The 13742-nt window shown below is 41.5% G+C and overlaps 1 protein-coding gene across 1 annotated transcript in view; it reads right to left on the bottom strand.

Annotated features, from left to right (window-relative positions):
• Window positions 1–13742, bottom strand: part of Ptprz1 (protein tyrosine phosphatase receptor type Z1) — a 130687-nt gene that overhangs the window by 9830 nt on the left and 107115 nt on the right. The window contains exons 19-24 of the mRNA XM_038319429.1: window positions 11320–11402; window positions 10176–10310; window positions 8700–8834; window positions 8078–8241; window positions 6372–6507; window positions 4534–4680 (exon numbers count right to left, since the gene is read on the bottom strand). Of these exons, the coding sequence (XP_038175357.1) occupies window positions 4534–4680; window positions 6372–6507; window positions 8078–8241; window positions 8700–8834; window positions 10176–10310; window positions 11320–11402 (800 nt within the window). The remainder of the gene's footprint in view (window positions 1–4533; window positions 4681–6371; window positions 6508–8077; window positions 8242–8699; window positions 8835–10175; window positions 10311–11319; window positions 11403–13742) is intronic.

Below are 13742 nucleotides of genomic sequence, written 5' to 3'. Positions count from 1 at the left end.
GACGGCTCAGTGGCAAAGAGCACTGACTGCTCTTCCAGAGGACCGGGGTTCAATTCCCAGCGTCCACAAGTGCTTACTTGGCAGCTTACAAGTTTCTGTAACTCCAAGATATGACACTCTCACACGGACATACATGCAGACAAAATGTCAATGCACATAAAATAAAAATAGATATATTATTTTAAAAAGGGAAAATATTTCTAAAGTATTAATCATGTTCTATCACACCCTTTCATTTTTGAAAATAGGGTCTCACTCTGTAGCCCAGGCTGATGTTGAATCTGTGACAATCCTTAAGCCTCAGCATCTTGAGTGCTGGGACTCCAGGTGTGGGCCATGGAACCCAGCATGTTCCTACTTTGCTTGTGAATATTCTCCTCTTCCTGCATCAAGGGCAGACTTGTCCCTGTTCCTTGTGTTTTCTCTCAGCTGCCAGCCTGGGAGGCTGTCCATTCCTTTCCAAGCACATCTGTTATGTAAACCACCGAGGTCTTTCTGCTTCATAATCCAGCCCTTCCCCTGGTGTTCTCAATCCTACCTCTGCACTTACTAAGGATCTTTGCAAATTCCAATTTTCTTCCTTCACCTAGTTAAAAGAAGCTCATACATGTCTTTTTAAAGCATAATCAAAATAAAGAATAAATAACATAAAGTCTGTCCTGCCCTCTAAGCTTGTATTTCCTAGTAACTATCTATCTTTATGATTCCTTTCAGTGTCAAGTTAGGTAATATTTTATTCATGTATGTGTATATGTATGTGCCTGTGTGCGCATTTCTCTGTGTGCATGCCAAATGTGTTCAGGAGCCCATAAAAAACCCAGAAAATAATATTATACTTGTTGGAGCTGTAGTTGTATTAGTTGAAAGCCACCTGACATGGGTGCTGAGACCTGAACTTAGGTACTCTGGAAGAGCAGCAATCAATCTTAACTACTGAGACATCTCTATGGACTTCAGAAAACCACTTTTTAAAAAAGAGCTATGTGACTGTTCTCTATGCTTCCTCAAATATAGTTGGTTTACAAAGCTGATTTTTTTAAAGCTTGGTGCACAAAGAGACGGGCATCATCAGATCATTTTCGTACACATATGTCAATACATTTTGTTCTAATTGTCCCTCCTCCAATGCCTTTTCCTTCTTCTCGCCTGCTTCTTGTTGTGTCCTCTCCATTTGGTTTGTAACTCTGTTATCTGGTTTCAATGCACATATTGACATAGCTCCTGCAAAAGTTCAGCCCCACTGCCTTCTGCCCAGGAATTCCTTTGTTATCAGCATTCGCCACCTCTTCATTTTTCTTTCTGCTTGAAATCTTACTTTCTTTGGATTCTTTTATTTCTCACTACTTCTTATTCGCTCATGCCTTCCATTTACCCCTCTTAACTCCTGTTATCCCTGCTTTTTTGAAGTACTGGGGTTTGAGCCTAGGGCATGGTGCATCCTAGGTAAGAGGTCTCCCACTGAGCTGTATCTCTCTCTATACCTTCTTCCAGACCTTCGTAAACACCTCATTTTTAGTCTTCATCTTACCCAGATCCAACACCTCAAATAAGCATCTCCAAGTTGGTCCGGATTTTTTCTCCAGGCTTGATCTCTTACCATTTAAATGCAGTATTAAGTTACATACTACACACCTTAATTGAAGCATGTACTACTATTGTTTGGGTATCATTTGAATGTGCTCCTCAAGGCCTCATGTGTTTAAATTTAATCCCTGTTGTGAGGTATTGAGATGTGAAAACTGAGGTCAGCTATGGTATAGAGGTGGAGATTTGGGGAGGTGACTAAGATTACATTAAGTCATTATGTTAGAGCTCCTGTGAATGAATCCTAGTAGCTTTATTTTATAAGAGGTGGAGAGTTTTACACATGCACACACACACAAACACACAGAGAGACACAGACACACACGGACGTGCGTGTGCTTTTCATGTTGCCAGGTGATGTTCTGAGGAACTTGACACTTTGGCATTTAGCAAAAAAGCCATCACCGGATGTGACTTCTTGTACCATGTGTCCACAGAATCACAAGCCCAAGGAAACTTTTTGTTTGTAGAGCCCTGTACCTCAGTTGTTTGATTTAACAAGGAAAATCTTGCTAACGTGCCTCTAGTAATTCAAAGTTACATGGACACAAACAAGTGATCTGAGCATCTGTCCTCCACCACATCCTGCATTTGTGAGCCTTCTCTCTTGAATTCTCAGCCACAGAGACCATCACCCCCTCCCACTTAACAGAGTCTGAGCTATTATAGTTGACTTTTCTCCTTTGCAAATGTTTGACTTCTCCTACAAGTCAAATGAGTCCTCTTCTGGATGCAGACAGTTAGTCCCTAAGTTGCACCCTCATCTGTGCACCTACAGAATCATTTCCTTCCACAGTGGGACTTCCCAGAGTTCTGGGTTTGTCTATTTTCTTATCTTTCTCTCTCGTTAGAATGCAAGCACCGTGAGAGAGTTGAATGTGCTCTTTTAATTTTTAAAGATGTATTTTAATTTAAATTATGTATACATGTGTATGTGCCTGTGTGGTTACATGTATATGTGGGTTCAGGTATCTGAGGAATCCAGAAGAGGGTGCTGGATTCCCTAAAGCTGAAGTCATAGGCTGTTTATTAGTTACCCATTGTGGGTGCTTTGAACGAATGTGGGTCCTTAGCTAGAGCAGATGAGATCTCTCAACTGTTGAGCTTTCTCTCCGGCTGCTCCTTTACTTTTGTTTTAAAGCACATGTGTATATATATATATATATATATATATATATATATATATATATATTGTGTGTGTGTGTGTGTGTGTGTGTGTGTGTGTTTACGTGTGTGTGTTTATGTAGGGGCTGGAGGTTGACACCAGGTATCTTTATCAGAAGTTCATTTTTCCTGTGTGATCTCTAATTGAACCTGTTCCTCACTGATTCACTTGGACTGACGAGACAGCGAGCCTAGAGATGCACAGGAACCTGCTTCCACAGGCTGGATTACAGGACCTGCACCACTTATGTGAAGCTTTTCCTATGGGGCTGGGGATGTAAATACACACTCACATGTTCATGCAGCAAGCAATTTACCAACTGAGCCATCGCCTCAGCCCACAAGTTCATAATTCAGTACTAACCACTGAAGCCTGCCATCTAATAGATATCTGGTAAGTATTTATAGAATAGACATGTAATTTGTTGTAAAGAAAATTTTCTTTGGATGAACTTGAATGAATACTGTTTTAAAGAAGAGTACACCTTTACACCTGCGTTTCCATGCTTATATTCTGAATGGAAACAAAAGAGCCAAATCTCTCTTTTGGAGAATGTTTAAGTTTCATTTCTATTTCAACCCTGACTAATTCATCTTAAATTGTATCAATTCTCTTATGTGGCTGTGCAGTGGGTTAATCATATTTAAGTGAAATTATATTGACAACAGGTATGACTTTAAAATTAGGAAGAGAGATTCCCTTTCATCTCTGTAAAGGTTATGCTTGCCAGCTAATTTCCATGCTTTATGTCTCTTTATTATTTCTAAAAAGCAGACTGTATACTTTCTCCAATGCATTCCTTTGTGACCCACATAGGTCTGCTGAGCAAGACACGGCATCTTTCTGAAAACAAAGTCTGGGGTCAGTGGTCATCCCAGTCTTTCTCTTCCTTTCCCGGAACAAAAGGGAAGCTCCAGGAAGGTAGAGGTAGGGGCTGGCGGTTAGCACACTATGTTGTGGGCTAGGCAAAGAACAAGCAGAAAAGATCTCCATCTAAGGCTTCTGAGCCTTTCCTAGCGTCTTCTCAATTCTCCCCAGATTGTCTCTCCTTAGAAAGTAACCCTGTTTCTCCTGAAACCCCGAGAAGCTTAAGGATAGCGTGGGTTGTGTGCAGGGAAGGTACAGCCCTCATTCCCAGTCTGAGCCTGCACTTTCTCTGGTACGAGATGCAGGTCGGCTAGCACGCACTTTCTGAAATCTTTGCGAAGTTATTTCCGAAAGTCGGGGCACTAGCATTTTGGAAATTCGAGAACAAACAAAGCCTGTCCCCCTCCCTCACTGGTTTTCTGCTGCGAGACTGGTGAGTGGGAGGAACTGGAGTTGAGGCAGCTATTGTGGGTAGGTGACCTGCTCTAGCCCGAGGGTTTCAAGTGAGACACAGGTTGTCTCCAAGAGTAGCAGGAACAGCCTGAGCCACTGCTCTTGTGCTGAAGTAGTCTGGTTCTTTTGAAAGCAAAAGAAGTACTTCTCCAGTTGGTATTCTGAGTCCTGTCTGTTCATTCTGTAATTCTGTGTCCTTCTTTCCTGGGTCACATCTGCATTTATCAAAGTTAGTCCATGGTTTCTGACAACTTTTCCACTTGCTACTAGAATTAAGCTCTCTTTAAAATCTACCTCGTGGCCCTGTAACCTATTGTAAGGAACAAGCGTGATTCAAACGCAAAGCCATTATTCCAGCAACACTCCCAATGCCTCCACGGGGGCCTTGTCTAGTCAAATGAGGTGCTACAGGGACACTCAGTTCTCTAGTGACAGTAGAGAGGCATTGAAGTAAGTAAACTCACCTGGAATTGTTTTTCTAATTTTGTCTTCCCTGCTGGGCCAGGTATGAGGAGTGTATTTACATAGGAATGAATGTGGCTGTCCGCCACCTCTGTTTCTTTGCTGAGGATGGCCTCAACCAGTGTATCATGAATGAAGACGTACTGCTCCTGAGAAAACAATGGTGACAGGAACACTGCTTTAGATTTTCTGACGGTTACCTAGGTATAAAAGCAGAAACTTGCATTGACAGAATGCTAGCCTTCAACAAAATGGCCCTGAGAGGTCTTGCCGAAGATTGCTAATGGCTAGAAAGCAGACGGGAGAGGAGGGGGTCCAGAAAGAAACAACTTCCTTCTCTGTTTGTCCCACGTCGATCTTGGTGGAGACACGGACAGAAAACTCACAAGGGTAAAGCGAAGTCCTCTGCTTTCCTGCAATCTTGAACCTCACCAGAAGCTCTGGGGGCAGGGGAGTGCTTCTCATGGGAAGCACTTTGCTCTACTGGTAGCCTGTTACATACAGAGCAAAGTAGGCCATCCTGGTTAGGTATGCCGTCATTGCAACACAAACCCAGACATCCCTGGGAGGAGGAACGCTCAATCAAGGAATTGTTTCCCTCAGATTAGCCTGTGGGTGTGTCTGTGGGGGGTCTTTTCTTGATTGTGAATAGATGTAAAAGGGTCCACCCCACGCCACTGTGGGTGATGCCATCCCAAGGTAGGTAGGTGTTGGCTGTATAAAAATGGTAGCTATGGAAGTCAGGGGAATCGAGAGTCAGCATTCTTCCAGAATCTCTACTACAGTTCCTTCCCTCTCTTCCATGGATGGTGGACCTTAACCTGTAAGCCAAACCAAACTTTTTCTCCCAAGTGGTTCTGGTCACAGTGTTTTGTCACAGCAACCAGGAACAAAGTGGAGCAATTGGGTTCAAGTTTGTCTAGTCTGTTTTCAAAGACTTTCCTATATTTCATTAGTTAGACTTCTCTCTGGTCCTGTCTAGCAGAAAGTCATCTCAACGATGGAATTTGGCTTTGGCTTTGGTTTTTTTTTTTTTTTTTTGTTTCAGACTAGCTACATATGTCTTAGTATTCTTATGGCAGTATCATGACTTTCAATCTACAATTATTTTCATTTGAAAATAGGAAAGAATAACACAGAGATCTTTAAACTCTGCCCTGTCTTATATTTGATCATGTATTTTAAATAAAAGTAACCGAATCCATTAATTGCCCGTGTTGAGCAGCTTTGGGTGTTTGCTAGCATGGGTGGATGTTGACCGTTCTACTGATTCTGAGACTTTACCATAGCTTGTGCCATCTGAAAGTCCTCATTTTCTCACAAAATGAGCAGAATTTAGCTGGCTTAGTCATGACTTATTTGTAACTTACTGTTATAGGTCGAATTGTATTTCCTTGAAAGATAAATTGATTGAAAGCACAGGGATACCTCTGAATACAGTCTTACTTATACATAGCGGTCCCACAGGTATGATTGGCACAGACAGGTGACAGGCATTCACATTAGAGAAGGGAAGTTTAGACACAGAGGGAAGAAAGCCATGAAGAGGCAGAGGGAGAAATTAGAATAATGTTCCTATGATCAAAGATACACACAGACCCCAGAATTCAAAACAAGGCCAGAAAGCACATACCTCTGCAAGCTTCTGAAGGACCAAAGCCCTGAGAAGACTTCACTGATGGGCGTTTTCTGAATTCAGACTGTAGCAAATACATTTCTGTCATTGTTACCTTCTCTCTAAGTAATCCCTCCTTATAGCCATTCTCAGAGACCAACACACCTAGATTTCAGTGACACCTCCATACTTTAGATTACTAAAGATACATTTAAAAATTCATACCTCTGTTTGCACCAAATAATTTCTTTGTGAACGAATGTGTTTTAAGAAGCCAAATATATTGACGGTTCCTTCATGTTGAATCTGTTGCAACATACTGTCGAGCACAATATATGTGCCCGTTCTCCCGACGCCAGCACTGACCAGTAGAAGAGAAAGGAACACTTTAATGTCAAGTACAGAAAGAGTGTGAAGGTAGGTCATTATTAGCTGTCATGTTGAGAAAAACAGCTCCATTCCCCAAGAAAATAAGCCATATGTAAACTCAGTGATCTAAAATTGGAGAGCTTGGCAGTTTGGGCTAACATGTTAAAATAAATAAGTTTACTTTTTGGTTCTTTCTGCTGTGGGTCAAATTGCAAGGCAACCTAGCTGTTTCTGAGGGATGTTTCAAAAATAGTTCCAAGAGTTATTGTTGTTTGTCTACTCTACAAGAAAATATTATGCATTGGGGTACGTGAGTAAAGCATTTAGTTTGAGAGAAATGAAGACATCAGCTTCAGCAGATCTGAAAGGTAAAGGTCTCAGGGTCTGCGCTGCCAAGCAGCCATGTTTGCAAAAGTTTTGACAAAAAGAGAATTCGATGGGGCTTTCAGCTGAAAATTTCATCTCCGAGAGGCTACAAGGAATAAAGCACATCTCCTGCCGTTTCTAAAGGGCCATTATCATCCACCTTCTTCAGAGCCGCTGTCTGAGGGACAGAATCCAGGCAGGGCTTCTTTTCAAAAGTCCCCACAAGTACTACAGTTCGAATTAGCACCTGTTCTGCACAATAGTCAGGCCCTTGTCCCTTTGCTGAGAGACAATCCCTGACCTTCAGAAGCCCGCTTCCTTGCATTCTCTGATTTTCTTCAGTTCATTGTCAAGCTACCAGATTAAAAACCGCCAGGATCAACCTCTCCAACTTTATCTGAGAACAAGACCAAGTAGGTGATTAAAATGTGTCAGATGAGCTGTGTATCAAAGTCGCTTCTGTGAAAACACAGCCCCTGCTTCTCCACAAATACTACATAAAGAAGTGAAAGTGATTTTGGCAGTGATGAAGCTTGTCATACTTGTTTAGTATTAGCTTTGATTATTTTAACTGCAGCCCATTAAAGTGACATCTCTAGTACGAACTGTTCTCTTTTCCCCCCCGCCCAATTGTGTTATTTCTATTATCAGCCTCCTCTTGGAAAGTCTAGTTCTTGGGCAACAATGAATTGCTAATAGAGTCAGCGTGACTTTCAAGAAGCTGGGGAAACAAGAAAGGGATTTGGGGGAGCCAAAGTATTTAACAAATATCAGGTTTACCCTGCTAAATTTCTCTCCGTCTGAGTGCCTTGCTTTCTCTAATATATAAACCTGGCATGATAAATTCTACAACAGATTAAGTCAGGACAAGGATGATATTTTAAGCATTTTCATCCTATGGTGTTGTGTGTTGCTAACAGATGTTTAGGAAGAAAACAGCGCTGTCCCTAACTCATACAGTTAATAAGCTGAAATCCAATTCCGATAGAGCAACACCTGCTGCTGTGACATTTCCAGCCTTCCAGTTGTGAGTCTAACATATTCAGTCTTACTGGTCAGTGCTTATGAGGATGGGAAAATAATTTAACATCCCCTACTGCATGAAATCACTTCTGGTTTGGGAAAGTGGCTCCTTCAGTCCCCTCGTGTCAGCATAAGCAATCCTGTGCGCTTAGAAGCACATCTTCGGGACTCACCTGCAGTGGACGACAACGGGCCCCACCGCATGGCGCTTGGCCTGGGCAGCCTTTCTCACAAAGGTCAGCACTGGCAAGGAGTACTCTGGAACGCCCATGTCGGGCCACTGAGTGTAATGGTACTGCGTGACTAGGCGCCCACTGGATCTTCCTTTCTGGGAGCCCTGGAAGAGTTCAGACAGCTGAGAGCAGCCAAGTAAGAATTACGTGTATTTATGGTGTACAGCATATATAAGCCAGAGCCACTTTGGAAGAGAGACTATCAGCTGAGAAAATGCCTCACCACAATGGTCTATGGGCATGGCCTATGGTTCATTTTCCTTATGGATGATTGATGTGGGAAGACCCAGCTCCCTGTGTGCAGTACCACCCTTTGGTTGGTGGTCCTGGGTACTATAAGGAAACAGGTTGAGGAAGCCATGAGGAGATAATATATAATTAATAGATAATATACAGCGTTCCTCTATGGCCTCTGCATCAGACCCCTGCCTTGAGTTCCTTCTCAGACTTTCCTCAGGGATGGACTGTTGCCTGGACTCATAACTGAAATAAACCCTTTCTTCACCAAGTTGCTTTTGGTCATGGTGTTTTATCACAGCAATAGAAAACCTAAAACACTTACCTTTTTTATCTTTGTGTTTCTGAGGGTAAAATTCCTCACAGTATAGTAAGCAAGCACCTGAACATTCTTCTGGTTGACTAGGAAGCTTCCATATTCTTCACTGCCATCAGTTGGCCAGTACTGGTCACATTTTCTCTGTAAAAGAAAAACATAAGTATGTAATTTCCATGTTTCAAAATCCAATGTGCATATCACTCTTGAAAACAGTAAACGTCTGGGAGAGTGAATGAATGGACTATTTATTATTATTGTTGTATATTCTCTTATGTCTATGAGTGTTTTTCATACATGTTTTTCATGCATAGCTATGTACCACTTGTGTGTTTTCTCCCCACCAAGGCCAGAAAATGACACTGGATGCTCTAGCACTGAAGTTACAGATGGCTGTGAGCTGCCATGTGGGGGCTTTGATTCAACCTGGGTCCTCTGGAAGAACAGCCATTCCATTCGTTTCTCCAACCCTATCAATGAGCTCCAACACTTCTTGACTATTTTCTCTTTTTTCCTAAGCAACGACAAATCAGTTTTAGATGATCCAGAGATAGAATCACAGGTCTGAAAGACATCTCATATGATCTAGTACCATGTTCCATCTTCCAGACAAGGGAAGTAAAACAGGAGCACTGGGTTACTATAGGCTCAGCACTCAAATCTAGGTTCCACAAATTGAAACCTACTTTGTTCTTCATTGGTTTTCATGAGTTCAATTTACTTTTCTTTATATTAAGAATAATGCATTGAAGAAGTAGATAACTTGACCTGATGATAAAACATTTTCATTGATAATGGCAACAATTTCCTTTGAGTTGTCATGATACTAGACTGAATACTGTGGGGCTGGAGAACTGGTTCAGCAGTTAAGAGCAATTGTTACTCTTCCAGAGGACCTGGGTTCAATTTCTAGCAACCACATAGCAACTCACAAACTATAATTCCAGTGCCTGGTGATCCAATGCCCTCTTCTGGTCTCCACAGGCACAGGGCATGTGTGCACAGATGTACACATAGGCAAAACACCCATACATATATGATAAAAATAATTAGGAAGAATACAATTATCTTTCATAATTCTTGCTGGTTCCTAATATTGACTATATTAGAAATTAGAAGCAGCTGGAAATGATTTCATAGCCCTGCCATTCCAGCACACAGGAGGTAAAGGGGATTAAGAAGCCGGGCGGTGGTGGAGCACGCCTTTAATCCCAGCACTCGGGAGGCAGAGGCAGGAGGATCTCTGTGAGTTCGAGGCTAGCCTGGTCTACAAGAGCTAGGTCCAGGACAGGCTCTAAAAAAGCTGCAGAGAAACCCTGTCTCAAAAAACCAAAAAAAAAAAAAAAAAAAAAAAAAAAAGAAATCAAGATCAACTTTGAAGAGAGTTTGCAGTTAGCCTGGGTTACATGAAACCATGTCTTAGAAAATAAAAGAAAATAAAATTATCTAATTAAAAGCACCACTAACTGACATATGACTACATACTCTTCCTTTCTCCACAAGGTTTGTTATCATAACGATGACTTCCACATTATGCTCCCATATCATTCTCCAGAAGTCTTCTGCTGTGGACTTCAGTGGACCCTGGGCAGCAATGTAGGCCTTTGGCCTGTTGTAGCCCTGCAGAAACAAATCACAAGTATGTCTTGTTATGTAACTTACACACTTGTTTTAAACTGTGGAATCTAAGGTCAATACCCCTTTTCAATATCAGAAAGCTACATAAATAACTTGCAAAGCTGTAGAACATTGGTTACACTAATAAAGATAGTAACTTTTTGTAGAATTAATGAGTTGTCTTTTTTTTGTTGTTTTGTTTTGTTTTTTGAGACAGGGTTTCCCTGTAGTTTCTAGAGCCTGTCCTGGAACTAGCTCTTGTAGACCAGGCTGGCCTCGAACTCAGAGATCCGCCTGCCTCTGCCTCCCGAGTGCCGGGATTAAAGGCGTGCGCCACCACCGCCCGGCTATGAGTTGTCTTTAGACAACCACAGACTTACATCTCTATTCCAGAGGCATTTGGTCCAAAACTTTTGCTGTGCTTAAAGTATGGTCCTTAATTGTGTTATTTTGAAATGTTTTTCAGGCAATAAGGCTCAGTTAAGAAAGTGTTAGAATTAAGACTTCTTTCTTCTCTTTGGGGACAGAGCCTGGCTAATCATTAACAGATGTCTCTTAAGAAGCAGGCAGTGTTGTACTGATGCTTTGCAAACACTGCTCTAATCAATCATTATACAAAATGGAAGCACCAGCCCTGACTTGTGATGCGGAAACCGAATCTCAGAGAAATTAAATGACTGTCCAGTATCATTGCTAGCCAATGACAGAGCTGGAATTATAAGCACTTATACCTTCCAAGCCTACATTGTTTTGACACACAAATGGCTTCCCCTGGAAGAACGAAATGGAAGTAGAAACTCACATCTCTGAATTCAGTGTTGAATGTAGCCTTAATACAAAGATGCTGGCCTGTGAGAACAGTACTAGTTAACCCAAAGACCTATAGACAAAAGTTCTTAAAATTTATTCAGTTTTTTTTTGTAATTTCATTATATCAGATACCATTATTGTGGCATAAGAAAATTCAGGGCTTTACAAAATTTCCATAAAATTTTAAGTCAAATATGCTTACATCAACATAATTGGCATTGATGTAGTCAGTCAGTTTTCCGTCCTTTTCAGCAAGCTGTGCAAGCTTAACCCTGCTATGATCATCTGGAACAACAAAAACAACAAAGAGTATATTTCACTAAAGCACAGACTTCTCCTTCTCTTCATCATAAAGATCTTCTATATTTGTACAGAATTTTATTGTAAAAGTAAATTCAACAGAAAATAATATACTATAATTATGGACATACTGATTTGACAAATGTAATTAAGACAAATGGACAAGGATCTTAGATTTAAGAGTTTCTCATGAAGTGAGGCTAGAATACCCAGAAAGTGATGGGCAGGTGCCAAGAGGGAGGTGCATAGTACCAAGAGAAATGTGAAGTAGACACTATATTGGTGTAAAGAAGTGGTTCTCAACTTGTGGGTCACAATCCCCATCAATTTACACATTTTATGTTTACATTATGATTCACAACAGTAGCAAAATTATAGTTATGAAGTAGCAATGGAATAATTTTATCTTGGGGGACACCACCACATGAGAAACCTTATTGAAGGACCACAGCATTAGGAAGGTTGAGAACTACTGGCATAAGGCAATAACCAAAGTTTTCAGAGAAGTTGGAATTTGACATTGGTATCTTAGATGGATTTTAAAAATGGTCCAGGGATTAGGGATTATAGTATAATTAATAAAAACCCAGAGACAGATATTGGGGTTTAAACTGAAGACCAGAAAAGCAAAGCAGCCAGCCACGGGTTCTTTCCTCTACCTCAGTTGGAAATGGTGATCTTGTTTCTAGAAATCCTAAGAGTGAGCCTGAGGGTTGTCCCCTCCTATCTTATGTTCCTCTGTAGTGCTGGGATTCAAGGTGTGCACCACTACTACCTGGTTTCTATGGCAAACTAGTGTGGCTACTGGGATTGAAGGTGTATGTCACCACTGCCTAGTTTGTAAGGCTGATCAGGGTGGCTGTTTTAGTCTCTGATCTTCAGGCAAGCTTTATTTATTAAAATACAAATGAAACACCACTACAGGGGATAGGAGAAGAGAGATGGGAACGTCACAAAGAGTGAAGAGAGGCAGTGGATACTAAACAGAAAGTTGGAAGAGGAAGAGACAGCAGGGAGGGAAGCAGAGGGTCCCTTGGGAGTTTGAAACAAGGACAAGGAAGTAAACACTGATCAAACTGTAGCAGTTCTATTAAGATGCCCGACACCGAGGCTTCCCTGACAACACCAGACTACATGTGTACACACACATGTACAGAGAATTGTGGCTCCTGAGAACTGGGTCTGGACGCCAGGCGGACCTGTTTCTATATTCTGAGCCTATTGCATTTTCTTAAAATTGGGGTTGTTTTTCTTCATTTCTAAAATAGAACTGTTAGTACCTGTTTTTGCAGGGTTATTTAGGTGGGAAATAAGATAGTACTATTTTCAATGCTAAGGAAATAGCAGGTGTTCAACAAATGTAAATCTCTCTTCCTTCTAAATGTAACCAGGTTAACTGTCTTGGGGGAAGAAACAAATCCATAGCAGAACCCTCTGCTAAAAAGTAAATACTTGTTTGGAAGGAAGGCAGTATCTACAGAAACTACTGAAGAGAACATGATAATTAAACAGAGGAACATGCAGTCTTATAGGCAGGACTGGAGCCAGAATTTAAGTGACCTTGTAGTAATGCATGTGGCATCCAACCATCACAGGAGAAAAGATTGGAGTTTTTACATTTTTCCCTCCTTAGAGGGAAGAATAAACAGGAAACCAGATTTCAAGATGTAGAGGACGTACTCTGCAGGCTAACCAAAGGAGAAATACACGTACACCAACCCAGTCACAAAACCTTTGATCTACAATGCTGTCCTCCCTTTTAAAATATGCTATGGTAATGACGGCACAAAGCTTGCAGAAGTGATGAGTCAAAGTCTGAGATGACCTAGGGCTAATCCATGAGATGGCACCCATACCAGACACTGCTTCGATGACCAAAACCAGAGACTAGATAGCCCAGAGACCTACAGTAAAAACAAATACTACTGGTCTTAAAAGAGAAAAAAAAAAGTAGTGAGAAAATGACTTTTAATGACATCCGGCTATACTAACAAACTAATGTTCTACCCAGCCATCGCCAGAGAAACTTCTTCCTGCAGCAGATGGGAACAAATACAGAGACCCCCACCCCACCTAGGGGTCAGACATTAGACACGCAGGAAAATGAGAGAGACCTTGGAACATTCAGCTCGAAATGGGATGTCTCCATCAAATCTCCCCCACTTCAGAGCTCCAGGAATCCCATGAAAGAAGAGGCAGAAAGAGTCTAAGAGCCAGAGGGGATGGAGGACACCAGGAGAATAAGCACCAGGAGAAGAAGTCCCTTTGAATCAATAAACAAAGCTCATCTGAACTCAAAACTGAAGGAGTAAGCACAGAGCTTTC

The sequence above is a fragment of the Arvicola amphibius genome, chromosome 2 (assembly GCF_903992535.2).
Source record: "Arvicola amphibius chromosome 2, mArvAmp1.2, whole genome shotgun sequence".
NCBI lineage: Eukaryota > Metazoa > Chordata > Mammalia > Rodentia > Cricetidae > Arvicola > Arvicola amphibius.
Note: the sequence above shows the minus strand (reverse complement) of the source record. Positions and strands in the feature narration are given on the sequence as shown.